This window comes from Fonsecaea pedrosoi (genome assembly GCF_000835455.1).
Source record: "Fonsecaea pedrosoi CBS 271.37 unplaced genomic scaffold supercont1.5, whole genome shotgun sequence".
In the NCBI taxonomy this organism is placed as follows: Eukaryota; Fungi; Ascomycota; class Eurotiomycetes; order Chaetothyriales; family Herpotrichiellaceae; genus Fonsecaea; species Fonsecaea pedrosoi.
The window spans coordinates 1897462-1922664 of record NW_013550611.1 but is presented as its reverse complement, the minus strand read 5'-3'; the positions used below and the strand labels follow the sequence as shown (position 1 = coordinate 1922664).

Below are 25203 nucleotides of genomic sequence, written 5' to 3'. Positions count from 1 at the left end.
AAATTGATAAGTAGATTCGTGATCGACAGCATTCAATGCTGTTGACAATATGGATATGGTAAACGGCGGTCTGCACCGTTGCATATATAAAGTAAGTTCTTCGAGTTCTGTGCGGCTTGCTGTCAGCAGAAGAACGACGAAAGACAAGGTACCTTTGACCAACCCCTGCAACGAGTACTTCATCGAGGCCCAAAGGATGTGATATCTCCCGCGAGGGGCCTCATGAATAGCTCGGGGAGAGGATCTTCCAATCAACAGAGCAATACATCCCATTCTCACCATTTCACCTTCCACCCAGCTTCGAGGTGTCCAATAGCCTCTTCCTCAAACACCACATCCGCATATTTCGCATTCAAATCAAACAGATTCGCTTCTTGAATTTCTGGAGCCCTATCTCCACAAGCATTTCCCACGACCTGATAATTGATAGTCAGTTCCTCAACCTTGAGACGCCACGAAGAACCGAGAGCCAGAACAAACCATAGGTCTAAATCCATTCTGCATGGCATCCAGTGTTGTCGCCCTGACACATCCACTCGTACTAACGCCACATATGACCAACGTATCGACACGCAAGCGCTGCAACTGTTCCGTGAGCGTGGTCCCGAAAAACGCACTGGGCATTTTCTTCACGATCACAATATCTTCCGGTGCAGGCTCCAGGCCTGTAAGCGGAGCATCCAATCCGCGCCCATTGCCGTCCTGCCATATCCACAGCTGTTTCGCTTTGAGCGCGAAAAGGCCCCCGTCCGCGAGATCCGGTGATGTGTATCTGATTTGCGTCCAGATTATGGGGACGTTTCCCTTCCGCGCGGCACTGACGAGTCGTTTCATTGATGCAATGGCAGATACGGCGGGCGGGTTGGCGCTGAGGTCGAGTGGAGATCCGGCGGTCCAGTATGCTTTGCACACGTCGACGAGGATCAGGGCTGGGTTGGAACCCCAGCCCATGATGTTGGCGAAGCCGGAGGCCCGGTAGCTGTCGAGTAGTGCATTGGATGGTGCGGCTGAGCCCATGGTGATAAGAGTGAGTTGAAGGCTCGAAAGAGACGGCGACTCCTTTAAGAGATGTTATGAGCTTTGTGATCGCTGACGCGGACGTGGTTCAATGAAAGGACTTGCGAGTTGCGAGGTTGCCCCAGCCTGATGGATTGACTTCAGTGATCAAATGGACCAGACTTATTCATCTTTACTTACGAATATGATCTAGTCTGGTCTTCGCGTCCGATGTTTGTGCGCTTCAAGTTCCGTATCGTGAGTGGTGCTGGCAGGGGCTATGACCGCTGCTGACATGATATACGATATATCTTGAAGACCGGCACTTCGCCTCGTTACGACGCGTAACTCCGACACCATCATTCCCACCAGTCAAGACCATCCGCCAATCACAATGACCAAATCACTTGCCATTAATAACCTCGTATTCCAAGTCCCACTTCGCGCATCGCTGCTATGTGAGAGACACGAGGCGTACTAACAATATCTAGGCTCGAGACGATGCTTTGTCTGGCTGACTAACCACGAGGCTGAGCATTGCCGTTCTAACTATACCTATCTCTCCACCTCCTTACCATGGGAGATTGTTCTGGTACTACGACCTACGACGGCGTGTCCGCTATCCTAGCAACAACCTTGAACCCCGAGACCTTTCCCTGATCCATCATCGGCACACCCTCCTCCAGCATCCCCACCAATCCTGCCCCAATAAGTCTGACGGGATGCGGCATCAACCGACCTTTCGCCATCAACCCCTCCACCAGCGTCGTGAACATTTTCGCAAACTCCAAATTCCGCCGACTTGCCGGGAAATGCTTGCCGAACTTGTCGAACGCCTCGCCCGCAAACGTCACGAGCACGCTGAAACTGTGCTTGACATCCGTGCGCGGGATGTCATTGAAGAGAATCGTGCCGTATTTCTTGTCAGCGTGAGGGTCGCGGGAGAGGGATGCCATGCATATGTCCACGCCGTCGTCTGAGCCGATCGTGTCCCATACCAGCTTGAGTTGGCCGGACGTGTATGCGTGGATCTTCTGGCCGCAGGTTGAGTCGCGGTAGTCGAAGACGGCTTCGGCGCCGCGGGATTTGCAGAGGTCGAAGTTGCGAGGCGAGCAGGTTGCGAGGACGGTGTAGCCGGCGCTGTTGAATGCGTGCATGTTAGTATCAGCATCGGCATAACTCAAATTTGGAGGGAGTTGTTGTTGTTGTTGAGAGAAAGAGTGGCGAGGGACTCGTAGTTAGTAATAGGAAGAGTAGTAAAAACGCACAATGTGAGGAATTGAATAGCCAAAGTTCCCGCAGACGTACTTCCACCATAGATCAGAATGTACTCTTTCTCGCCCTCCCCGACTCCCGTTCCCGCTCCCGCTGGTAGATCCCCCGCCTCCCCATCGACCGCAGGGAGTCTCAATCCCATCTCCTGAAAAAGGCCCTGTCCCGCCGTAATCGCACTCGCAGCGATCGTCGCAGCCTCATCGAAGCCCCACGTCTCAGGCACTTTCATACAACAATCGCCCTTGACAGCAATGATCTCGGCCCAGGCCCCATCTTCGGCCTCGTTGAAGTTGGCCCCGTGCGCGAATCCGCACACTCGATCGCCCTTCGCGAATGGCTTTGTCACCTCCGCACCGACCTCCAACACCACGCCGGCAAAGTCGCTACCAAGAAGACCGTTGAGGGCGGCGCGGCGGGTGGCGATGGATTTGGCGTCGGTTGGGTTGAGGCCGATGGATACGCAGGATACTAGGAGGTAGTCGGGGCGGAGGCGGGGATGGGGACGATCGGTGACGAGTTCGGCGCGGACGCCGGTCCAGATGACCGCTTTCATCGAGGGAGGTGGAGGTCAAGTTTCACGAGGACTGGACAGGTGAGTGACAAATTTTCGGCTTTAGGAGGTATGTGAACAAAATTGACACCGTTCTTGCAAGGTTAGGCCCTTTTATTGTATACTACGTGCCATGATGAAAGATCGTCTCAACGGCACTTTCAATGGCCCATGTCAAGGTGTCAGTGGAGCTTAACTAGAGGGCTTGTGTCGCCGTCTTGCGCTTTTGAAAGCTGACAAATTCGTCCACCAAAAAGGCCGCTCACCCAGCTCCGGTATGCTTGAGCGATAGGACTTAAGAGGGACCCCCAAAAGTCCGGTACGTCCTCGAAACTCGATACAATCAGACAGGGGGAAGAAAAAGCTTGCTCTTGAGCCTTTTAGCTGTGTTGAATGTCCGGAGATTAAGTATTTTCATATACTTGGGGATCACAATGTACGTTGAAACATGCTTGTCGCCGGAAACGACGATTCCAAATCTCCCTTCTTCGAAGACATAGTCACGAATCAACAGAGTCAATGCTTCGCGAGGCCTCTACTCTCAGCTCTTTTGCTCTATTCCCCCCCTCAGCCTAGAAGTCTTTTATTTCTCGACAAGCTTCAGAATCTTCATCACCTGCTCCTCGGTCACCAGCGGAATCGGGTTCGTCCTACACCACGGATCTTCCAAGCACTTTCTCGCCAGGTCCGTCAATTTCTCTTGCCCCTCCACTCCGACCTCCCTCAATGTCCTCGGCATACCGAACTGGCGAAAAAGCGCATCGAGAACATCCCCGAGGTCGGCGGAAGACTGCGTCAAATTGCAACGAGTCTCGAGCGTCTCACGAATGTACGGGTCGGACCAGAGGGCGTTGAGAGCCCGTTGTTGACGATGCCCGTTGACGCTGGCGTTGTATTTCATAACCGTGGGGCAGAGGACGCAAGATGTGTGTCCGTGTGCGACGTTCATGGTGCCCAGTTCGTGTCCAATGGCGTGTGAAGCGCCCAGGTGGACGCCTCTACATAGGCCTGAAGATAGAAAAAGGTCAGAACAACATTGTTCCAGAACACAAACACCAGCGTGCCAGTTTGAGCAGCTCAAGCCCCGAAAAAAAAAAAAAAAAAAAAAGACTGGCAGGGGGAAACATACCGTCCATGGCCAAAACCGATCCAAACTGCGTTTCTAGCCTAGCTTCCAGGTCCTGTGGCTCCCTTCTCAGCTTCAAAAGCCCTCTTACCAGCAGAACCAACCCCTTCTCCGCCGCCTCGTCCGTCTCCTCCTCAATCGCGGGATTCAGGCTCCCCAATAACTCGACGCAGTGGTCGATCGCTCTCACCCCGCTACTCATCCACACCCACTCGGGCGAATTGGCCGCCAGTTCCGGGTCCAAAATCACCACGTCCGCGAAGAGACCCTGGTGCACAAAGATCTTCTTGACGCCGTCCGTGGCGTCGATCCCGCCTGCGTAGGGTGAGTATTCCCCTGCAGAAAGCGTGGTCGGAACGTTGATCATGGTGAAAGGCGGAGCATGCACATCTGGAGGATCCGAGTCCGTGACGTATTTGTAGTCAATGTCGTGCAGCATCGCAGCTTTCAGCTTGTCACTCATCGCGCCGAGCGCATGGAGGGACGTAAGGCCATTCGCCAGACTCAACCCGGCGAGCTTGACGCCGTCGGTGATGGAGCCGCCGCCACACGTGACCACGATATCTGCGTTGCTCTGTTTTCTGTTTGTCCACTCCTTGAAAGTTAGAGATCGTCTGATTCTTGTTTTATTTACCTCCTTTGACGGAATTCAATTTTCGGTATCCGATGTCCTAGGAGCGCGTCCAAAAAAAAAAAAAAAATGCCTTCGCACAACAAAGCAGTCGAAAAGACTGTAAGCCTACGCAGGGGAGGGGAGAGAAACTCACATCTCTTCGGCCAACTTCAGCACGTGTGTCCATGGTGTGTGACTTGGAAATCCGACATTGATACCCACCAGCTTGTCTCCCAACGCATCCTTCAGCTTTGTCACGCAGTCTGTATGCTTAGCCAGCGATCCCGACACCACGAGGAAGACGCGCTTTTTGGCCAGTCGATCCACGTGTTTGGAGACCAGTGCAGGGAAAGGCAGACCCGAAGAGACCAAGCCACGGGAACGCCATGGGAAGGTTGGTAACGTCCTCTCTTCGCCCAACAAGGGCATGGGACTGACAGACCCCATTTTTATGTTTATTTTTGTCGCGTTAATTTGTCGTCGTCGTGTCGTCGTCGTCGTCGTCGTTATTGCTTGCCTGGTTCGTTTTCGACTGGACTGACTGTGTCGAGGCCCTCCTTTTCTGGACGAGATCCCTTGAGTATGTAACAGCCAGCGATCTTCACCCCAGACCACCAAGAGACAACCTCTTATTACACCAGGATCAAATAAACAACAATACACGGTCTTAAAACCGAGTGCAAAGTCCGATCCAAAACCTCTGACCTTCACGAAACCTTGCACAAGCCTTGGCCGCGGGGCTATTTGGTCGTCCTTTTCCAATTCCCAGATGACAAATAGAGGTCAATATGTAATGGGAGGACTTGCAATCCACAGCGTGGACAGTTCTCGTCAGCCGTCAGGTGGAGAAGTCAGCGCAGATTCTGGAATCCATGCACGCGTCCACTGCCAGAACTTTGCTATTGAAGGTGTACGCGATGACCAGCGATATGGAGAGATCGGGAAAGACGTTTGATGTCTGCAGAGTTGGCGACTTCGAATGCCGAGGGTTCGTCAAGCTGAGGGCCAATCCCATTGAAGGCCAAGACGGCGTCTTGGTGGAGAGGGTCTGGCGCCGCCTCATGACACTTTGCCGGGTCTAGTTAGCACAATTCCATTTCCTCCACTGGACCAACCGCATTTGTAGTTTCCCTGCCACAAGCCTCTCCAGTCCCTCCAGTCTTTTCCCACCTACTCGGGACTCGGAACTTCTGGGTGTGCACAGTCTAAAGCGACCACCTCGAAGTTCGAAGACTGTTGACAATCGGCAAAAACGCCACGCACCCCATCTCTCCTCATAAGACATGCTCTGTGGCCGACGTCCTCGAGTTATGGCTCCACCTTGTAGCGAAGCGGGACAGCACCGGAAGGACTGCACGTATTGACGAGAAGCGAGCGCAGAGCCTCGTTGATGTCGACCTCAAGGCTGTCAGAATGGATTTCTCAAGGTTTAAAGTTCAACCCCATGATGATGGAAACATATGATAGCCAAGACAGCTTGGTGGTTTATTGCGAAGAACAGGGACACATGCCTTATTATCCAAGTTTTTTTGCTGTGCTTCAATGAGGCTTTACTATGTATGCAATATATATCGAAAGTGTCAATTCTCAAAGTGGCCAACATGGATCGCGTTGTTCTCGACAAGCAACCATCCTGAAACGTATTTTGGCATCGTGCGCTTGAGAGACGATCAAGCTGTCCAATTTACAGGCCGCAGGGGGCCGCAACGAGACATTCCTGTCCACTGCTCACTGTTCACTGTCCACTCTCCCAACTCCCTCAAGCCGCAGACCGCGTAACAGTCTCAACGTGCAGAGGAGACGCCACCACCTGCGGATTAGACACCTTCTCGTCAGAAAGCGACAGGGACTGAACCACTCCATTGTCCTCCTCGACAAAGTGTTTAGTCTCCTCCCAGGACTCGGCGACCTTGTCACCAAACACACCGGCGATGTCCTCGAGCGTCTTGTTCTTCGTTTCTGGATAGTAGAAGTACACAATGACCACGTAGAGGCAGTCGAGAACCAGCCAAATGATAAAGTACTTCCAGGTCATGGCAGCGATCGCCAGTGGCGCGGTCTGGGTCATTAGCACCCCCATGGCGTTGAAAACGATGTAGCCTGCCGCCACTCCTGTCGCGCGGATCTTGGTTGGCATGATTTCTGATGCGTACTAGAGAAAAGGGGTGGTTAGTAACCTAGGATTCTCTTGTGTGTGTGTGTGTGTGTGTGTGTTGATGTGGGTTTGTGAAAAGAAGATTCAGGACTCACTGTGGTGCCAAAGGTATTCATAACAGCCGCGTATCCGAACACGGTGAGAAAGATACCAACGTTGATGCCCTTTGCTAGTCCGAGATTGCTCTGCCCGCCGTGCTCAAAGGCAGCCCACAGACCGACAATAATGATCGATGCAGGAATCATGATGGTGTAGGAGAGGAACTGCAACAACCAGATACTGTCATCAGCCGAGCACGAACGAATAAGGGGGATCGAAAAAGAATCTGAACCCACCAGAGCATTTCGACGGCCGATCTTGTCGAACCAAAAGCCGAGACTGAGAACCGCGAATGTCGAAACACTGCCCCAGACTCCGACGAGTACGAGTGACATGACCGGGGTGGTTTTCAAGAGCGTGTAGATTTGCACCTGGTAGACCGCCTGAGGCAAAATACCAGTTGCCCTGTGCAAATCTCGTCAGCTTTCCACCCCCTTCCTCTCTCTCTCTCGGAAGCTATAAGGAGGTGAGGTGCCGGAAAACTTACTGTTGGAAAAAATAAAAAGCCATGATCAGAACCACTCGTCGACGGTAAGAAGGCTTCATGACGATATCTTTGACCCCGATCTTATCCCTCTTCTCCAATTCGATCTGGGCTCTGATTTGATGGAATTCGCGTGCAAAGAACGAATCCGAGTCGTCCTTCTCATTGCCGTGGATCCGCTTGAGCACGGCGAGACAGTCCTCATATCGGTCGGTCAGGGCCAGCCACCGTGGTGACTCAGGCATCCACGGAGACCCTGCGAGCATACATAACCCGGGGAGGAGTTGGAACCCGAAGAGGATGCGAAAGGCGGCATTTCCAGGGATGAAGTACAGACCAAGTCCGATCCAGACGGTGAGACAATTGGCCAAGGAGATGTTGAGCCTGTTCAAGTGGGGAAAGAAAAGGGGTCAGTTCTTGGTCAAAAAGGGGCCAGAATGCCTTTTTTGGGACGAGAAACCAGTGGGTGGGAGGAATACTTACGCGAATAAAGCACCTGCTCTTCCACGCATCTGAGGCGGAGAGATCTCACTGGCGTAAACGGGACAAATCCCAAAGATGATTCCCGTGGCAATGCCCCCGATGATGCGGCCAATCAAGAGCATGGCAAAGTTGACGGCCGCAGTCTGGAGAATGATTCCCACAAACGAGATCAAACACCCGATCCGGATCGTCCACAACCGGCCATACCTGTTGGGCAAGTACCCATTCATCGCGGTCCCGACGGCACAAGCGGCATAGTAGGCCGAGTTGAAGGCGCCAATGGTTGTCGGAGTGAAGCCGTAGTAACTGATGAATTCGGAGTATCCCAAAACGCACGAGATAATTCCTGGATTTGTGATCAGCAATGTCCCGGGAAAGTGGTTTCTTAAGTGTCAGTCTGTATGTTTCGCGTGGCACTAAAAAGACTAAAATCCGTGCCGATGGTACTTCTCATATGGGGGGATAGACAGATATGATGAACAAAACATGGAAACATACCAAAGTCGTATCCGTAAAAGGCACCACCAAACGTAATGTACATCAAACAAAGGATTTGGAATTTGTTCATGATGGGCGGTTACAGAGAGGCAAGTCTGCCTTCTCAAAACGTTCTGAAAGGTGCGAGATGTTTGGTCGTGTAGGCTGGCCAGATAACCTATACGTAGATAGGCTGGTAGAAATGGTGCAAGCTCGAAAGTTTTTCCAAGTGATCTCCAACGAATCTGGTGCCTGTGAGTTTGGAAGGAAACCAGCACGGGCGACAACGGTAGTCTGTAGGCTGTTTTATATATTGCGGTCCCCCGCGAAGCTCAAAATTCGAAACTGAGGAAGGACTGGTGTTACACTTTATTCTTTCAGTCCGCTCTTCGTCAAGTAAAGAGGGGACTTGGATGTGGGTGTTCGAGATTAAATCGACACAATCGTGTTCTCAGCAGTAGAGAGAGTTGAGACCTCGTCCAGAAGGTCCGAGCAGCCTTGTTTGTGAGTACAGTGGTTCAACTTCTTCGAGACCGGGCCGTCAACATACTGCGACTTTAGTCTTTCCGCACAATATTCGCAAGCCAAGGATCTATCGTATACAGTTAGCCGGCTCCCATTTGCTCTCGAATTGGGCATAATGCCGGGGACTCACAACCTACGAATCACGAAGGAGTGGTGTTCGGCTTCATGATGTCGCGTCAAGTCTGTGGAGATTGAGGCCTCCCCACGGGGATTCGAGAGCGTCACTTGGGGTTAGGTAGGAGAAACAACAGTAGAAACAGTGGTTTAGGACGGATTTAGTGTTGTTATCGTATCCAGAAGCTGTTCATTCTTCTCGGGTTCTTGATAATGTACGAGGTATAACGGTGCCAAGATGCCGTTATCGAAAGTATTTGCGAACCTCGTGTAGTGACTTTCTGCCGCATCACTGGCGTCTTGGGAGTTCGGGGCATTTCGACCTCGGCCAACAATCACTCGCGATGTCCTATTCGACTGAGGTAGTGGATCTTCAGTCTGTTGGATACGGTGACAAGTCTTACTCGTCCGCTTGTTCGTCCGTGTCCCTGTCTCCTGGTGGTATGACCTGATGCTGCATCTCAAGTCGTGATATTCTAACACAGCAGCTGACAACCGTGAGTAGTACTCCGGTCTTGCGAGAGGTCCCACATTTTGCATCCGGATCAGTCCTGCACAAGTACCTGGACCTTGTCAAAGAGACAAACACCGGAAAATATATGGTCTACCAGTTGTCAGTGACTCGGTGTTGAATAACAAAAGACTAAGGTTCGGTGTGCGGCACTCATCGTTCCAAATCCAGATCCATTCGAGAATTACTACCAAGGTAGCATCAGTCCTTCTCAAGTCAGACACAATCCAAAAGGCCTTTAATCATGAGTGTGGATGTCGATGCGCTCTCTGCCGCTGGGGCTGTGGCAATAGACAGTCGAGAGAAGGAACCGATCGCCAATGGCATCGACCACGTCGATAAGACTCTCGTTGATGAGATTCCAAAGCACGAGCAGCAGAAGCCGACGAATTGGGTGGATATACGAGACGAATTCTTGGGCAAGCCACATGTTCGATTGAGAGTCATAACAATCGGCGCGGGATTCAGTGGTGGGTGTGCTTGAGAACCATTTCGACTCCTAGAAGCCGTGGCCGACGGGTCACAAGTCATCATGCTGAATTTTTCTCTCTGTCAGGGTTGACAATGGCAAACAAGATTCAACGGACCCATAAGCTGGACGATATCATTGAGCACGTGATATACGAGAAGAATGTGAGGAAAAGAGCTCACGACCGGTCAAGACTCAATGGCGTTGCTGACTGTTTGAGAGCCCGAGATAGGTGGAACTTGGTACGAGAACAGATATCCTGGGGTACGTTTGTCGAATTCTCTAGGTCAAGGACCATAAGCCTTTGTGATCAAGGTACTGACAATCCGACTGCCTAGGTGATGTGCGACGTTCCGGCTGTATGTTCTGGTGATCACTCTGGAGCCATGTCGGACACCTTGCTCATTCACAATTTCAATTAGCATATATATACCTTTGTCGATATTCCCAACCCGGAATGGAGCCATTAGTGAGTTTCTTTTGTTGTTCATCCCATACCAAGTACACCAAAGTCTCGAGTCCTGACATCAGACCAGCTACGCCACCGGCCCAGAGATCCAACGATACCTCAAGAAAGTCACCCGAGAGTACAATCTCGATCGGGACGTCCAGCTCAATTCCGAGGTCAAATCGGCCATCTGGGACGAAGACGGCGGAATCTGGAAGATCCAGGTCTTGAAAGGAACAGAATTGGTGGATGACTGGTGTCATGTGCTGCTCAATGGTTCAGGAGTCCTCAAGTACGTGGCCATTCATTATCCCACCCATTTTCATTTCCCCGAGCATTGTCGAGAATTTTTTGCAGCACTTTTGAATTGACCTATTTTTTTCGGTTCTAGTCACTGGTCATGGCCCTCAATTCCTGGTCTCGACAAATTCAAAGGACATCTGTGTCACTCGGCCAACTGGCGCGATGATTTTGACTTTTCCGGGAAGCGCGTCGCTGTCGTTGGCAACGGTTCCTCAGGGATCCAGATTGTGCCAGAAATGCAAAAGGTTGCGAGCAAGATGGTGAATTTTATTCGATCGAAAGCTGTAAGATTTTTTCTTTTCCCACCCCAAAAAATTTCCCAATTTGTCATGGTTGAGCTGGGATGTGTTCGAGTGTGAGACTGATCTAGATTCCTAGTGGATCTCGGCCCCCTTTGCTGATGACTTCTCGAAAGATCCTGGTGGAAATCCCGCATGTAAGAGTTCCGATATATCTTTTGGGGCCGAAATATATCGATCATGGACCTGATGCAACGTGCTCGCAGATACAACCGAAGAGCAAGCAAGATTCCGGTCGCATCCCGAAGAGCTGAAGGACCTGCGGCAGAAGCTCGTCCATGTGCAGAACACGTTCTACTCGGCAGTGAGTTTCTCAGTGGCTTGCCACAATCCAAGTCGAGCCCCCTCCACAAAAGCTGATCAAGGCATATTTTCATTTAGCTCATCGAAGGAGCTCCGACAAATCTCGAAGCCATGAAAGGTGTCAAGGCGCTCATGTACGAGCGACTGGGAGGTGATGAAAAATTGATCGAAAAGCTGGTGCCAAATTGGTCGCTTGGTTGTAAGTGGCCCCAGTTGATTTCTTGAATGGAAAACAAAAACCCAATCCCCAATGCCCAGTTGATATTACGGGTGACCACTGGCTAATAAATTATACAACACACAGGTCGGCGTCTAACCCCCGGCACGGGATATCTCGAGTGCTTGAAGCAAGACAACGCCGAGCTTGTCGACGACGCCATCGTCGAGATTACCGAGACCGGTATCCGTACAGCGGACGGTAAACATCGCGAATTCGATGCGATCGTCATGGCCACGGGCTTTGACGTCTCCTTCAGGCCCAGGTGGCAGCAACTCGGGCGCAAGGGGCGGTCCCTCGCCGACGAGTGGAAGGACGAGCCTACCAGCTACTTCTCCCTCGCTACCAACGGCCAGCCCAACTATTTCATGTTCATGGGCCCGGCGGGACCAGTGGGACACGGAAGCCTGACGTCGGCAATTGACTGGACGGCGGACTATGTGCTGAAGTGGCTGGTCAAAATGACCCGGGAAGATATCAGATCGTTCGAGGTCAAGGCCCAAGTCCAGAATGATTGGAACGTATGGGGTGATGAACTCATGAAGCGGACTGTCTGGTCCAGTGGATGCAGGTGAGTGCCAAAGTCAAGGCAAAGGCAAAAAGCACAAGCTTTATGCTTTTTTCCCTCGGGCGTTTTTCTGGAACATCCAGGTTTGGTCCCCCTTCGGACTTTTGAACTAATTTTGCTGCCTTTTCAGGAGTTGGTACAAGAACGGAAAAGTCGATGGCAGAGTGACGGCCTTATACCCTGGAAGCATCCTGCATTATGTGAGTACTTGCCTTATTGACCGAGATTGACGGTGGATTGACAACCCTTTTAGAAAGACATGGTGGAACATATTCGTGGAGAAGATTTTGACATCGACTACCGGAGCAAGGTAAGGGATTTTCGTTCATTGCTTATGTACATTGAGACGATCGAGTTATCTAATGTGCGGTCGTCTTCGCAGAATCGCTGGAGATTTCTGGGTAATGGCTTTACCCAGCTGGAGGTCGAGAATGGAGATTTAGGATACTATGTCCCCTGCTAGATGGCCGACACTAGATAGTGAATGTCGCTCTGGTATCTAGTTAGACAGGTCACCCACACGCTTTCGGAGGTGTAATAAAGAGAGAAATCGAGACAAAAATTCAACATCTTAACTTTCCATCATGTAAGGAAAGACATCGTGAGGCAGTCCAAAGTCCAGTGGCAGCACGCTGAGAAGATCTTGATCGCAGAATTCGGGCACATTGAGAAACTGGTGGTGGAGTGGCATGTCCGCGAGCACTCCCGCATCCAACATGTTTGCCGATGGACTTGATGCCCTTTGATCTTGGTAATTGTTCAGAGAGACCTGTTCGTGCTGAGACTCTCTGTGGATGCCCTGCCCGGCGCGGAGGGTAGTTTCTCGCTGGGTCGGACCAGAACCACTCTGATACGGATCGCCCAGGGCCGGTTGGGGGACCTGTGTCTGACTTCTCTTCTCCATGTTCTTGAATATCGTTTCAAACAATTTCATGATCCAGTCACACGCCGGCCACGTCTTTGCAATCTCGGCACAGGCGAGGAGCAAAAGACGTGCCTTGTGTTCGGCAAGCTTTCGCTGCATGCTGTCCGGACTTCGCGCCATGAGCACATACATGGTCAGCGCCGAGAACAGAGTTGGGCATCTGTTTTGTCTCAGTCATCGTAAAAACCTGGAACAAAGGGGGTGGGAGCGTTGGAGGCCTTACATTTGCAATTGCGACTTACGAAGCAGACCCAATGCAAGGAAATCATCAGCAATGGCAGTAATCCTCCTCGTGGCAGTGTATGCTGGCGACTGGAGCAGTTTCTTGTCGACCACGATTTTGCTGTTCTCAGGGCGATGTAGCAGGATGAGGTGATGACTATACGATGGAGTCAGCATGAGGGATCTTGCCCAGTGGTAGACAGAAGTCTGAAGCTCGACGGACTTGTAACTCAAATCCAGCATCTTGGGCCAGAAGCCACCGTCCTCTTCCCCGTCACCATCCTGCAGTTCCGGGGACAACTGCTGTCGCCACTCCAGTAACTGAGAGCCGAGCTCTTCACAGCTCGGTCTCTGTCTTGATGGGCTTGTGGAAAACTTTGCCAGTGTGATTGCACCAACTACCGCTCGTTAGCTCTCGGTCTCAACTTCTTTAATTCGCACACTGATGGGACACATACAAATGACCGAAAGCTTGCTCATTGCGATCGCGAAGAGGATATGGACCCTGCTACTCCGTCCATAAAGTGTTGACAGTGTTGGGTTCTGCGCAAGATCATCTTCAAAATCCGACTCATCGAGGGGTTCGACGTCGTTATCATCATCTCGAATGCGCATGGGGCGGCCAATGTTGCCAGAACAGTGGCGGTCTCGGACCTGCTACCATTAGATGAAGACCCTCCACTAAGTGATAGGAATTCTCACGTAGAGTGACCACCAAATTCGTTTCCACAGCCTGCGATCTCGAGGCGTCAATGAAGAATCTTTGGTTCTGGTGGTGTGTGTTAGTCTCTAAAACACCTGATGATCAGAGCCGTTGAATGCGTACGTTCTGTGCATTCCTTTGCCTTGAGCGTTGCCGATAGCTATCGAAAGCCAATAGAACATATCCTTTTCGTCCGTGGCGCCCTTCCACAAGAAACTTAGTAGGAAGGTAGCCTGAACCAGGGTAACCTTGTTGGTTTCGTAATCTGCGTCATGAAGAGCTTTGGCACGTTTGAGGAAGACTTTGCGAGCTGCGTTTCGGCTCTCAAATCCGGATTCGGCAATCACATCTTCCTCGCACATCGTGCTCGAAACAGCGTAGATGGCGTGCAATATGAGAAGTGACAACTGATTCGACTCGTATAGCTGTGCAAAATGCTCTCGATCGAAGATGGGAAATGCCGGATAGACGCAGTCGAAGAAGGTCTGGATCAGCTTGTCGGAAACTCGTCGCTCGGGCAGCACGAAGGCTCCTCTGATATTGAGGACTTCCATCTCCTCCGCATCCAGTCTGGTGTCGTAGCCGAAATTGTCAGGCTTATCGCCGACGGTCGCTGGCAGGGGGACCTGGAGGGAAGATGGAGAGCTGCCACTGATATCGGATGCTGCGTCTGCATTGATCACCTTTTGAACAACGTATGTCAACAGCCACGATTCTCCCAGATATATGCTTTGAAATCCTTGGATGTGGCGGGTTTCCGGAGGCGACAGGCACTGCTCACTCAGCCTCGCGTAGAGGTTCTCGGAGCCTTCTTTAGAAGGGCCTTCATTTCCTGCCGATGGCTGTGAAGGCGCGACACCGGAGCCAAAATCGAGTGGCTCGATCCTCAACGAGACTCCATCAACTGACTTGTTAAAGTCGAATGTGGAATCTGGCAGTCTTTGAGAAATCGGATGTTGCACGCTCTGAGCGGTCGTGGCGGCTTTCGAAGTATCGTGATCTGGTTGAAGACGGAAGCCCAACGAACGAGCCTGTGTGTTCTTGGTCCGTGGCCGTATATATCTGCCGTTGTCCCTCTCAGTTCAAATGTCGCTGGCGCAGGGGACGAGGTACTTACCGGCCTCTTTTCGATTCAATCAACTGGCACGAGACTTGTGCAGCGGCGCAATTCGAACATGGTTGAGAGTCATATGCATTGCAACGAATGCGCCGGGCATGGCAAAGGACACAGGCCACTCGTCCTCCACGGTGAGGTTGATTCGCTTGTTGTTGTGGTTGTGGTTGTGTTTGTGTTGGAGGTGCCTGCTTACCAGTGGAGGCACCGTCCATTTGGCATTACTTGTGGCGGCGAGTATCTAGGTCTAGGATTCTCGGATTGTGGACGGATAAGATCAAAGGCCACGGAGACAAGACAGGAAGCAAAGACGGGATATTATTTTTTGCGACTGTAATACCAAGCATAATGTAGATGCATGGAGGCACTGAGGAGGACTGATAATTAGGGTCCAGCACCCCACAAACCTATGGGTGCCACCCCGCATGCCTAAGCTTACCTAATAAATCAAGAGGAGTGGCTCTGGGTGGCTCGCTTGTTGGGGAACTGGCCAGGGAGTGAGGAGAGGGGCCCCGGGGGGACCTTGTAACTAGAGTAGTTGGTGCCTGGCACTACATGTAACAGGGGTCACATGGTGCAGAATGCCACGTCCTGGTCCCAACTGAGGTATGTACCTCCCTTGCTGTTTAGACTACAATTTTGCCCTGGTCCTTTATGCGTCTCTCCGGGCAGTCTATCTGAGTTTGAGGGCGGACTGGAACTGCTCATAGATTCGATCTTGTTGTTTCCCTTGAAACTCCCAGATATGAGCTCGTCATCTTTCATGAGAGGCGACCGCCGGACCAAGATTGATCTCTTGTGCCGTCCCAGTGATTAGTCGACCCGGCGCTGCAGAGAACCGCCTGCAGTGGGTGGTGTGCACTGTGGGCTACTCCCAATCCAGGCACTCAAGACGCCGTCTTGGCGCACTCTCTTTGGCCTCCCTGCATGGCGGGAACTTGGAAGCTGAGGCCCGGAGACATCGAAACCACTCGCGCCACTTTTCGGGATCAGATACGTTGGCCATACGACTCGACCTAGTCTTTGTGGTATCGCTCACGGTCATGATCATGTTGTGCGCAGACTCCACCGGAGGCTGGCCCAGCGAGGAGGTCGATCAACTGACAATGGAGCCGCTCGCGTTTACAGACGCAAGGGCTGCGACTTTACTTCCAATGGCCAGGAACACATCAAGAGTATATACATCCCAGTTGAATAGTTGCTCAACAACTCTACTCACGTCGTCGCTTACTCCGAGGTGCTTAGCAAGTCCCAACCCCTGATCCTGTTCTTTCATTGCACTCAGCAAGCAGAACCACAAAACATGAACCCTCTCCCCCGAAACTCCAAGGTTGAGGAGACCATCGCTCAGATTAATCGGGACCTTGAAACACTCCCAGACAGGTATGGTTGGCCTCGACAGAGTGCGAATGGGTATCGTATTCAGGAGCAGCTATCTGGCACAGAACGACCCATACGAATCATTCATGTCGGAGCAGGCGCATCAGGGATATGCTTCTCAAAATTTGCGGCCGAGTCGCTGCACAACGCGGAATGGGTATGCTATGATAAAAACGCCGATATTGGGGGTACATGGCTGGAGAACAGGTGAGCTGGCGATGTAGGACTCCAGAGGGAAAAAATAAGCGCCGTCGAACTGATGTGGATGGGATGCAGATACCCAGGATGTGCCTGCGACATCCCTTCCGTGAACTATCAGGTATCAATCCCCCCTTGAGTCTTGCTGGCGCGGCGTTGCTCCTATCTTAACCCATCACAGTTTACCTGGGCACGAAAACCTGACTGGTCACACTTCTACTCATACTCGGAAGAAATCTGGCAATATTTTGCCGACGTTGTCGAGCGGTTCCAGCTACGCAAGTACATGAAATTGAATCACGAGATCATCAATGCTACCTGGGACGAGGACCTTGGGGTGTGGAACGTGCAGGTCAAAAATCTCATAACAAATGAGGTGTTTGTGGATCAAGCCGAAATCCTCATCAATGGCGGAGGAGTACTGAAGTATAAAGAGCACCCAAATCTGGACATTGGTCAGAAGGTCCTAGAGACTAACCAGTGCGTACACAGCAATTGGAAGTGGCCAGAAATTCAAGGACTGCACAACTTTGAAGGCATACTTTGTCATACGGCAAACTACCCTGTGAACACCACTTTGGACAATAAACGGGTTGCAGTCATCGGCGTTGGAAGCAGCGGCATTCAGGTCACAGCAAACATTGCGTCCAAGGTCAAAAAGCTATATACCTGGGTACGGTCACCGACATGGATCACTGCCGGATTCGCTCAAAAGTATGCTGGACCGAATGGCGAGAACTTCAAATGTGAGCATCTATAATCTTTGCAGGCGTGAACAGTTCATCACCAACGGGGGCTGATGGGGATTGCAGACACAGAAAAACAAAAAAGAGACTTCGCCGAGAACTTTCCCGAATATGTGGCATACACCAAAGCCATTGAAGACGAACTCAATCAGCGATTCAAGTTCATTCTAGCAGGTACACCTGAAGCGCAAGAGGCAAAGGAGGTATGGCATTTGAATCCCCCGATATATTCCAGGTATAGGCAGCGATGGGCATTTCAGCTGACGCACTATTCTGAAATTTCCATCCAGTTTTCCACACAACAAATGCATGAGAAGCTGAACGGTCGTAAGGATCTGATTGACACGATTGTCCCCACAACCTTTGGGGTAGGTTGTCGGCGACCAACGGTAAGAATCAAGAATCGTCCTCCTCTGGAAAAGTGTTTCCTGTGCTCATGACCAAGTACAGCCAGGAAACGGATTTTTGGAAGCCCTGACCCTTCCACATGTCACGACTTTCAGCAAAGAGATGAAAAGAGTCACCTCGAAAGGGTTTATCGATCACGATGGACAGGAACATGAAGTCGATGTTATCATCTGTGCCACGGGGTATGTCTCTTCAGGCCCGGTTTTTGTTTTTGAGCTCATGGACAGCCTACTGAAATGTCGTCGTATGACAAGATTCAATACATCATGGGTGCCTCGATTTCCCATCGTGGCGAGAGGTAAGAATGTCCAAGACATTCAGAAGGAGAAGCCGATATCGTACTTGTCGATCGGGATTCCTGAAAGTAAGCACTAAGCCCCTAATAAATCGTTGCTTTATGGTTCCGACAAGGGGAAGCAACTGTGTTCTAACTTTGAAGCTAAATAGTCCCCAACTACTGGACCGTCACCGGTGCCTACGGCCCCCTGGGCCACGGGTCATTTCTGCCCATCATCGAACTACTCATGCATCATTTCATACAAGTGATCAAGAAGATGCAAACGGAAAACATCACGGCGATGGCCCCACGACGAGCCGTGTGCGACGCGTTCATAGAGCATGCGGATCTGTACCTCCAGCGCACGGCATGGGCGTCGGGGTGTCGCAGCTGGTTCAAACAGGGCAAGGAGGACGGACCCTTGGCCATGTGGCCCGGCTCGAGGCTTCTCTACTTTGAGTTGCTGGCTCAGCCGCGCTACGAGGACTACGACATCAAGTATCAGAGCGGCAATCCTTTTGGCTTCTTGGGCAATGGTTTTACAACCCGAGAGTATGATGGCAGAGACATCTCTTACTATCTGGGCACCAGGGACGCTCCTGGGGCCTTGATTTCTGCGACGATGAACGACGCCCCCGTTCGATCCGCCGAAGATTGACCAGCTGCCTAGTATCAAGGCCAACGGCGTGATCAACGGCGAAGTTCCCCATGTCCAGGAGATGGTTCATGTGAATGGGCATTGATCTGTAACAGTCTAGATAGATGAGCTCGAGCTGCTTTTCTCCGAATCAAAGCCAAGGAATGCATTTATATCTTAGACCATTAGCATGATGAATATTCTTTGTTGGTCTTTCTTCTTTCATCTCTGTCCATTGGGCTTCCTTTACATTGAAATTTCTAGATCAGGACGTGTTCCATTCTCAACAAAATATTTCATCACCTTGGTTCTTCTTTTGTCCAGAAGTCCAAGAGACAGAGACTCTCTCTCCCCGTCTCTCTCTCCTCAACTGAAATACATCCCACCGTCCACCAAGAGACTTTGGCCCGTGATGTTCCTCGATTTGTCACTGGCCAGGAAACTGACCGTCAAAGCGATATCCTCGGGCGTCAATCTCTGCTTGAGCGCCATGCGCGTCTGCACTGCGTGGTCATAAGTCGACCCCAGCGGTACGCCCGTGTTCTTAGAGACGCTGGCATCGATCTCGGTCCACATATCCGTCTCCACAGGGCCAGGACAGTACGCGTTGACATTGATGCCGTGCTGCGCGAGCTCCAGGGCCGTGACCTGCGTAAGGCCCCTGACAGCCCACTTGCTCGCCGAGTACGCCACGCCCGACACGGACGGGCGATAGCTGGCGTTCGAACAGGCGCCGATGATTTTGCCGCCTTTGCCCTGCTTGATCATCTGCTGGCCTGCTTCGCGGTAGCATAGGAACACACCCTTCGCGTTGACGGCCATCACGTCGTCCCACTCCGAGGTGGTCTGGTCAAAGAGCTTGTTTGGCTTGACGATCCCGGCGTTGGCGACGAGGACGTTCAGTTCGCCGAACTCGCGGACCGTTGATGCCACCATGGCCTTGACTTCGGTCTCATTGCTCACGTCGGTGAGGAGGCACAGGGCTCTGCGACCTGTTTCCTGCTCGATTTGCGCTTTGACCTGTTCGAGGTCGCGAGACCGCGCGGGGACGTCGACAAGGGCGATGTTGAATCCGTCAGCTGCCAGTTGCACGGAGATGGCTCTGCCAATTCCCCCGGCGGCCCCTGTGACTATTGCTACCGACATATTGACTTCTCTCCTCTCTTTCTCTTTCTCTCAGGTCGAAGGCTGAGTTGTCTTGATGTCACACCCGTTGCCGGGATTGTCACTGTGACATTGAATTAGTACGTGTACAAGGACCTTTTGACTATGCAGGAAATATCGTATGATGAATCGTCAATTCACGAGAAAACTTCGGGAGCGCCTCAGGTATCAAAACAAGTTGTCCTAAGTGTCCCAGAAATTCTGGGCGGTCACGACCACGGCCACGGCCACTCCACACACACCCTGTTTTGCGTCACTCGCCGTTTCCTCTACCTTTTTTTTTCCAAGTGGATATGATTATGGACGCCTCTCGCAGCAGCATCATGTCTAGTCGGCTTGTTACCTCTTGTGGTAGACGATGAGAGTCCCGCCAAGATGCCGGAGGGCTGGAGCTGGTTATTGGCCGAGACTGACCTCTATTGACCTCTACTCACCTATCTGTGGCAATAGTGTGGGCTATTCCAATTCGACATGTGTATGACTGATACATACTCTCCTCAGTCAAGTTGGCCCACGCGTGTGCTTGATGCTTGGACTTGATGCTTGGGCTAGACCTGGCTCAAGCTCTGAGGCTCTTGCCGCCTGGAATCTCTATCTCTATTCACGCGCATCCAGCTACTCTCCTTCTGTGCTTTGAAAGAATTCTTTCTCGACCTTCTCTTTATCCCAGGGCACCAACCTCTGTAGCCTATGTCTTCAGCCATGGGTGCGGTACCAGCATACAGGCCACCGCCAGGCCTACGGACAAGGCTACACGACTTTAAGGATCATCTAAGTAGGAGATACAAGGTCAAGTTAGGTAGGTCTGCAAGTCCAAGGAAATCGGCTCTGCAGGTTTGCAGAAGATAATGCCCGAAGTTTTCATGGTATCAGCACTGGCTCACGAGACATGGCACAGGGAGCTATGAGGACCTGCACAAGTTTTCCATCACTCGTATGAGCGATTTCTGGTCGAGTTTCTGGGACTACTTCGAGGTTATCGGATCAGACAAGCCGGCGCAGGTAAGGTAGCTTCGAAACTTGGACATCCTTGCTACTTTGACCGGCCACTCACATGGAACACATGGTTGTTGGTAGGCGATTGATGAAAACGCGCGCATCGATGAATTTCCAACGTTCTTCAAAGGGGCGAAGATCAATTTCGCGGAGAATGTACTTGGCAGGAAACAAAGTGGCACCGCGATCATCAACATGCGAGAAGATAACATGTGGAGCCCAGAGATCTACACGTGGCAAGACTTGGAAGAGCTGGTGAAGAAGTACGCTGATGCTCTGAAAGCATCTGGACTACAACGGGGGGAGGTTGTCACAGGTGCGTAAACCTGGAATCCCTTTCTGAATTGCTCTTGTTGTACCTTACCTAACCACCGCTGAAACATTGGAGCAGTTGTTGGTGGAAACAATGTACGATCCCTGGCTCTGCTTTTGGCGACCGGGGCACTCGGGGCACTCTTTTCTTCGTTTGCGACCGATATTGGTGACAAGGCACTTGAGGATCGTCTCAAGGTCCTCGAGCCCCGGATCTTAATTGCTGAGACGGTATATTCATACAATGGGAAGAGGATCGACATCAGCGGCAAGATCGCAAACGCTTCCAGGAAAGTTCAATTGGTGAACAGAAACTGCGAGCTTATCGTAGTAGACGACGAAGGATCGATATCATCATCAACGTCAATTACTGCGTGGTACGTGAGCAGCGTCACTCCGTCAATTGACAGTTGAAAGCACCCTTTCGAGGATTAAGCTCGCTGACTTCCAAGTTCACAGCGTCACCTTCGATACTTTTCTTGGTCGTGCAACAGGAACAAGAACAGCCAGACTCGAGTTTGAACAAGTCGAGTTTTCGACTCCCTTCATCGTCATGTTCTCTTCGGGAACCACGGGAGCTCCCAAAGGCATCGTCCATTCCCATGGTGTACGGATCCCCCTTTTGACATCAACAGAATTGGCCTTGTTAAAGGTGGTGACATGTGTTGAATTGGCATCTAGGGTTTGGTCCTGAACGGACTAAAAGAACACGTTCTCCACCACAACTTGGGGCCGGACGATATGCATTTTCACTATAGTGGAGTGAGGTTATAGCCTTGTACCCTTTAGCATGGTAGCCTCTCTGACAATCTTCATCAACCAGATCGGCTGGACTCTTTGGAACATTTCACTCGGAGCTCTGCTTGCTGGCTCAAAGATGGTATTGTACGACGGCAGCCCATTCTTTCCCAGCGCTGAGGGCTTTTTGAAGGCCCTCTTCTCTCACAGGTAAGTCACACAGTCAACACACTAGAGCCACCGTAACAACTCGAAATTGGCAATTGAAATTGACTGATGACCCGGCATCCACGGGTACAGGGTGACATCCTTTGGCGCTGGCCCGAGATACTTTTCAGAACTGCAGAAACTCGGCTTAACACCCAGTATGTAATACAAAGCTCTCAAAGTGCTTGACTGGAGAGGGGCCACAACCTGGTAATTATCAGACTGACCGAGACAGGATCGTTCGCTTCTCATCTCCACACGGTCATATCAACCGGCGCCCTCCTCCCGGTTCCCCTTGCGAAATGGCTGGTCGAAGCCTTCGGTCCAATCTGTCAGATCAACATGTCCGGGGGTACTGAACTCTGCGGATCTTTTGTTAACGGCACCCCTGCCTTGCCATCGTATCCGGGTCAATGCTCGACTAAAGCCCTGGGATGCGACGTTGCAGTTTTCGGGCCCGATGGAACGGAAGTGGAAGATGGACAGAGCGGAGAGTTGGTCTGTCGCCGGCCGTTTCCTAATATGCCAGTCATGCTCTTGAAAGATCCTGGCCGGAAGAGATACTTGAACGCTTATTTTGCGGGATACCCTCGTGAGAACGCCTCGATTCTCTTCTTTGATCCTCGCCAGCTTTTGTTTTTTACTATTTGTCAAACTAACTGCTAACGAGTTGACTTGAAAATACAGATGTTTGGACCCACGGTGATTTTGCAAAGGTCGATCCTGAGACTGGAGGCATTTACATCCTTGGACGATCGTAGGTTTTGCTATGAGTACAAGAAAACTCACTCGCTGACAGCGTGACCACAGCGACGGCGTGCTGAATCCTTCCGGCGTACGATTTGGCAGCTCCGACATCTACAACGTACTCCTCACGCCTCGATTCTCGCAGTCCATCTCCGACGTGTGTGTCGTCGGCCAACAGAGAAGCCTCGCTCCATACTTTGACTCGGTCGAACGCGTCGTGCTCTTCGTCAAGTGCACACCGTCGTACCAGCATTGCACACATCATCCCTGGATCCTGGATCCCGACTTGGAACACGCGATCCGTGCGCAGATATCGCGGGATCTCAGCAGGAGACATGTTCCAACCTTCATCTTCCGGGTCCCCGAGGTGCCGTACAATGCGAATGGCAAGAAATTGGAGATCCAGGTCAAGGCGACAGTGTCTGGTGGAAGGGATGCTTTTGAAAAACTCAAGGCGACAGAAGAGGAGCGCAAGACGCTGGCTTGGTTTTTGCCGTTCTATCATATTGAGGATGTTGTGAAAGGGACTGAAAGACCGGTGGTGAAGTTATAGCGAGGGGGAGAGAGCGGGAGAGAGAGAGAAGCGAATAGAGTGTGATTATGATTCATTGAAAGGGACTTACTGTAGCAGGTTACTATATATACTGCCAGAAGCTATTCCAGGTATATATGAATGTTATTCCCTGTTGACAGCCCTACAGGAGGACTGTCGCATATGGCCCACCGTGTATGTAACTTGGTGACCGGGACCTGGATTCGACCATGTCTAATGTACCATGATTCAATTCAACTGGTACTCAAAGCAACCTCCTTCAAACCCTCCAATTCCTTCCCTCTCGCCTCATGGCTCTTGAGCGCTCTATCATAACAATCCGCCCCAAGCGGCAATCTCAAAACACCACCACCGCTGCTCAACCTCTCACCCAACCCAACTCCCATCACAACCTCAAAGATCCTCTGCGCCGCAGTCATCGGATCCCCAAACTTGTCGGGATCCACACTCTCAAACACCCCCAGCGTCTTACCCACAGGCTGTTCGTCCCCTCGATACGCCGCACTCGGCCGCACAATCTGCAACGCGTCCTTGCTGAAGAAATTCGTCCGAAACGCACCCGGCTCGACGATCAGCACGCGGATCCCCAGCCCCGCGACCTCTTTGGAGAGACTGTCCGACCACGCCTCCAGCGCGCATTTGGCTGCCGAGTAGATGGCGCATGTGGGGAGGGGGTCGAGGGCCGCTACGCTGGAGATATTGACGATCGTTGCTTTTGCCTTGTCTCCTCGACCACCACCACCACCACCACTACCACCACCGGCGGCGGCAGCGGCGGCAGCACGCTCACGCATCAGCGGCAACACAGCCTGTGTGGCCCTCACGGCACCCCAGAAATTCACCTCGAATTGGGCCTTCGCGCCGTCTTCGGGAATATCTTCCGCCGCGCCGAGGAGGGAGTATCCCGCATTGTTGACCAGGACATCGATCCCGTCGAACTCGGTCCACGCGCGCCGTACGAATGCGTCAATGTCTGGTTTCGACCAGGTCACGTCCAGAGTCAGCCAGCGGGCGTGGGGGTGCGCCGTGATTTCGCGCACGGCAGAGGGTGTTTTTGCTGGGTTGCGCGACGTGGCGATCACGTTGTGGCCTTGGCTGAGGATGTAGCGGGTGATGGCGAGGCCGAGGCCGGAGGAGGAGCCTGTGATGAGCCAGGTGGGCATTTTTGCCGAATGTTTTTCGCTTGATGTCGATTAAATAGATATAGAGGCAATATGTTCGAGGCTCAAAACTGTGTTCTGCTAAGGTTGTGCAGATGTGTGTGTGTGTGTGAGTGTGTGATATGTCTTTGTAGTGCCGAAGTAGGAGGCAGCCTTGCCCCTTGGGAGATTCCCGCGCAGTTCGGAGTTAAGGTTATTGAAATGATGTGTATAAGTGATGGACATTGGCCCCCCAACGACCATACCTCTGGACGCAATTCGTCTAGGGTCTAGGACGAGGAGGTTCGGATCTAGTGTCTACGAATACTGCTGGTACATACTTGGCCGACAGGATTGCGCGATCTCGTGTGTAAAATTTTTTAAACTATGAGAACATTTGACGTTTGAGATGGATCCGAGGTTCATGGCATGGGGCATGGTCAATGGATGGTGTTTGTTAGGTAGGACGCGGGTTCCGGGCTTGCTCTATTTTAGAGAGAGGTAAATACTAAAACGGCGACTTGGCAAACAGATCAGACTCCCTTCGATGGGGTGAATTGGGTGAGCAAGTGGCCGGTATCAAAGGTCTGCACTGCCTGCCAGACTTTCTCGGTGCGGCTGTCCCTTCTTTTCCAACGCTTGTGTGCTCTAAATTGCATTGGAAATTAGAACATAGGTAAACGCTTCTAGAAGCCGGGTAGCATTCTCTTTCTTTCTCATGT

At 51.7% G+C, this 25203-nt stretch overlaps 10 protein-coding genes across 10 annotated transcripts; 3 read left to right on the top strand and 7 right to left on the bottom strand.

Annotated features, from left to right (window-relative positions):
- Nucleotides 1–275: 275 nt before the first annotated feature.
- Nucleotides 276–1017, bottom strand: Z517_08174 (uncharacterized protein; the record flags this gene model as incomplete). Its single annotated transcript, XM_013426693.1, has 2 exons — nucleotides 276–416; nucleotides 481–1017. 2 exons carry the CDS (start codon nucleotides 1015–1017, stop codon nucleotides 276–278), a joined length of 678 nt encoding a protein of 225 aa, XP_013282147.1.
- Nucleotides 1018–1598: 581 nt separating this feature from the next.
- Z517_08173 (uncharacterized protein) lies at nucleotides 1599–2824 on the bottom strand (the record flags this gene model as incomplete). The annotated part of the gene is made up of 2 exons (XM_013426692.1): nucleotides 1599–2136; nucleotides 2265–2824. 2 exons carry the CDS (start codon nucleotides 2822–2824, stop codon nucleotides 1599–1601), a joined length of 1098 nt encoding a protein of 365 aa, XP_013282146.1.
- Nucleotides 2825–3404: 580 nt separating this feature from the next.
- Z517_08172 (uncharacterized protein) lies at nucleotides 3405–4989 on the bottom strand (the record flags this gene model as incomplete). The annotated part of the gene is made up of 3 exons (XM_013426691.1): nucleotides 3405–3829; nucleotides 3951–4528; nucleotides 4715–4989. The coding sequence occupies 3 exons, from the start codon at nucleotides 4987–4989 to the stop codon at nucleotides 3405–3407; spliced, it is 1278 nt and encodes a 425-aa protein (XP_013282145.1).
- A 1330-nt stretch (nucleotides 4990–6319) lies between these two features.
- Z517_08171 (uncharacterized protein) lies at nucleotides 6320–8349 on the bottom strand (the record flags this gene model as incomplete). The annotated part of the gene is made up of 6 exons (XM_013426690.1): nucleotides 6320–6712; nucleotides 6811–6978; nucleotides 7051–7219; nucleotides 7302–7682; nucleotides 7782–8127; nucleotides 8280–8349. The coding sequence occupies 6 exons, from the start codon at nucleotides 8347–8349 to the stop codon at nucleotides 6320–6322; spliced, it is 1527 nt and encodes a 508-aa protein (XP_013282144.1).
- Nucleotides 8350–9652: 1303 nt separating this feature from the next.
- Nucleotides 9653–12478, top strand: Z517_08170 (uncharacterized protein; the record flags this gene model as incomplete). The annotated part of the gene is made up of 14 exons (XM_013426689.1): nucleotides 9653–9878; nucleotides 9965–10041; nucleotides 10100–10141; nucleotides 10216–10236; nucleotides 10300–10346; nucleotides 10414–10617; nucleotides 10717–10912; nucleotides 11007–11064; nucleotides 11134–11231; nucleotides 11309–11429; nucleotides 11535–12018; nucleotides 12146–12215; nucleotides 12269–12325; nucleotides 12398–12478. 14 exons carry the CDS (start codon nucleotides 9653–9655, stop codon nucleotides 12476–12478), a joined length of 1782 nt encoding a protein of 593 aa, XP_013282143.1.
- A 108-nt stretch (nucleotides 12479–12586) lies between these two features.
- On the bottom strand, nucleotides 12587–15194 carry Z517_08169 (uncharacterized protein; the record flags this gene model as incomplete). The annotated part of the gene is made up of 7 exons (XM_013426688.1): nucleotides 12587–13100; nucleotides 13164–13319; nucleotides 13386–13560; nucleotides 13621–13816; nucleotides 13865–13931; nucleotides 13989–14927; nucleotides 14983–15194. The coding sequence occupies 7 exons, from the start codon at nucleotides 15192–15194 to the stop codon at nucleotides 12587–12589; spliced, it is 2259 nt and encodes a 752-aa protein (XP_013282142.1).
- A 1088-nt stretch (nucleotides 15195–16282) lies between these two features.
- Nucleotides 16283–18646, top strand: Z517_08168 (uncharacterized protein; the record flags this gene model as incomplete). The annotated part of the gene is made up of 9 exons (XM_013426687.1): nucleotides 16283–16566; nucleotides 16636–16678; nucleotides 16739–16983; nucleotides 17050–17303; nucleotides 17370–17506; nucleotides 17594–17692; nucleotides 17754–17893; nucleotides 17966–18075; nucleotides 18159–18646. The coding sequence occupies 9 exons, from the start codon at nucleotides 16283–16285 to the stop codon at nucleotides 18644–18646; spliced, it is 1800 nt and encodes a 599-aa protein (XP_013282141.1).
- Nucleotides 18647–18991: 345 nt separating this feature from the next.
- Nucleotides 18992–19771, bottom strand: Z517_08167 (uncharacterized protein; the record flags this gene model as incomplete). Its single annotated transcript, XM_013426686.1, has 1 exon — nucleotides 18992–19771. One exon carries the CDS (start codon nucleotides 19769–19771, stop codon nucleotides 18992–18994), a length of 780 nt encoding a protein of 259 aa, XP_013282140.1.
- Nucleotides 19772–20491: 720 nt separating this feature from the next.
- Z517_08166 (acetoacetate-CoA ligase) lies at nucleotides 20492–23342 on the top strand (the record flags this gene model as incomplete). The annotated part of the gene is made up of 11 exons (XM_013426685.1): nucleotides 20492–20588; nucleotides 20688–20791; nucleotides 20867–21101; nucleotides 21177–21474; nucleotides 21557–21704; nucleotides 21779–21859; nucleotides 21921–22045; nucleotides 22136–22200; nucleotides 22278–22634; nucleotides 22730–22799; nucleotides 22853–23342. 11 exons carry the CDS (start codon nucleotides 20492–20494, stop codon nucleotides 23340–23342), a joined length of 2070 nt encoding a protein of 689 aa, XP_013282139.1.
- Nucleotides 23343–23575: 233 nt separating this feature from the next.
- Nucleotides 23576–24505, bottom strand: Z517_08165 (uncharacterized protein; the record flags this gene model as incomplete). The annotated part of the gene is made up of 1 exon (XM_013426684.1): nucleotides 23576–24505. One exon carries the CDS (start codon nucleotides 24503–24505, stop codon nucleotides 23576–23578), a length of 930 nt encoding a protein of 309 aa, XP_013282138.1.
- Between the last annotated feature and the right edge of the window lie 698 nt (nucleotides 24506–25203).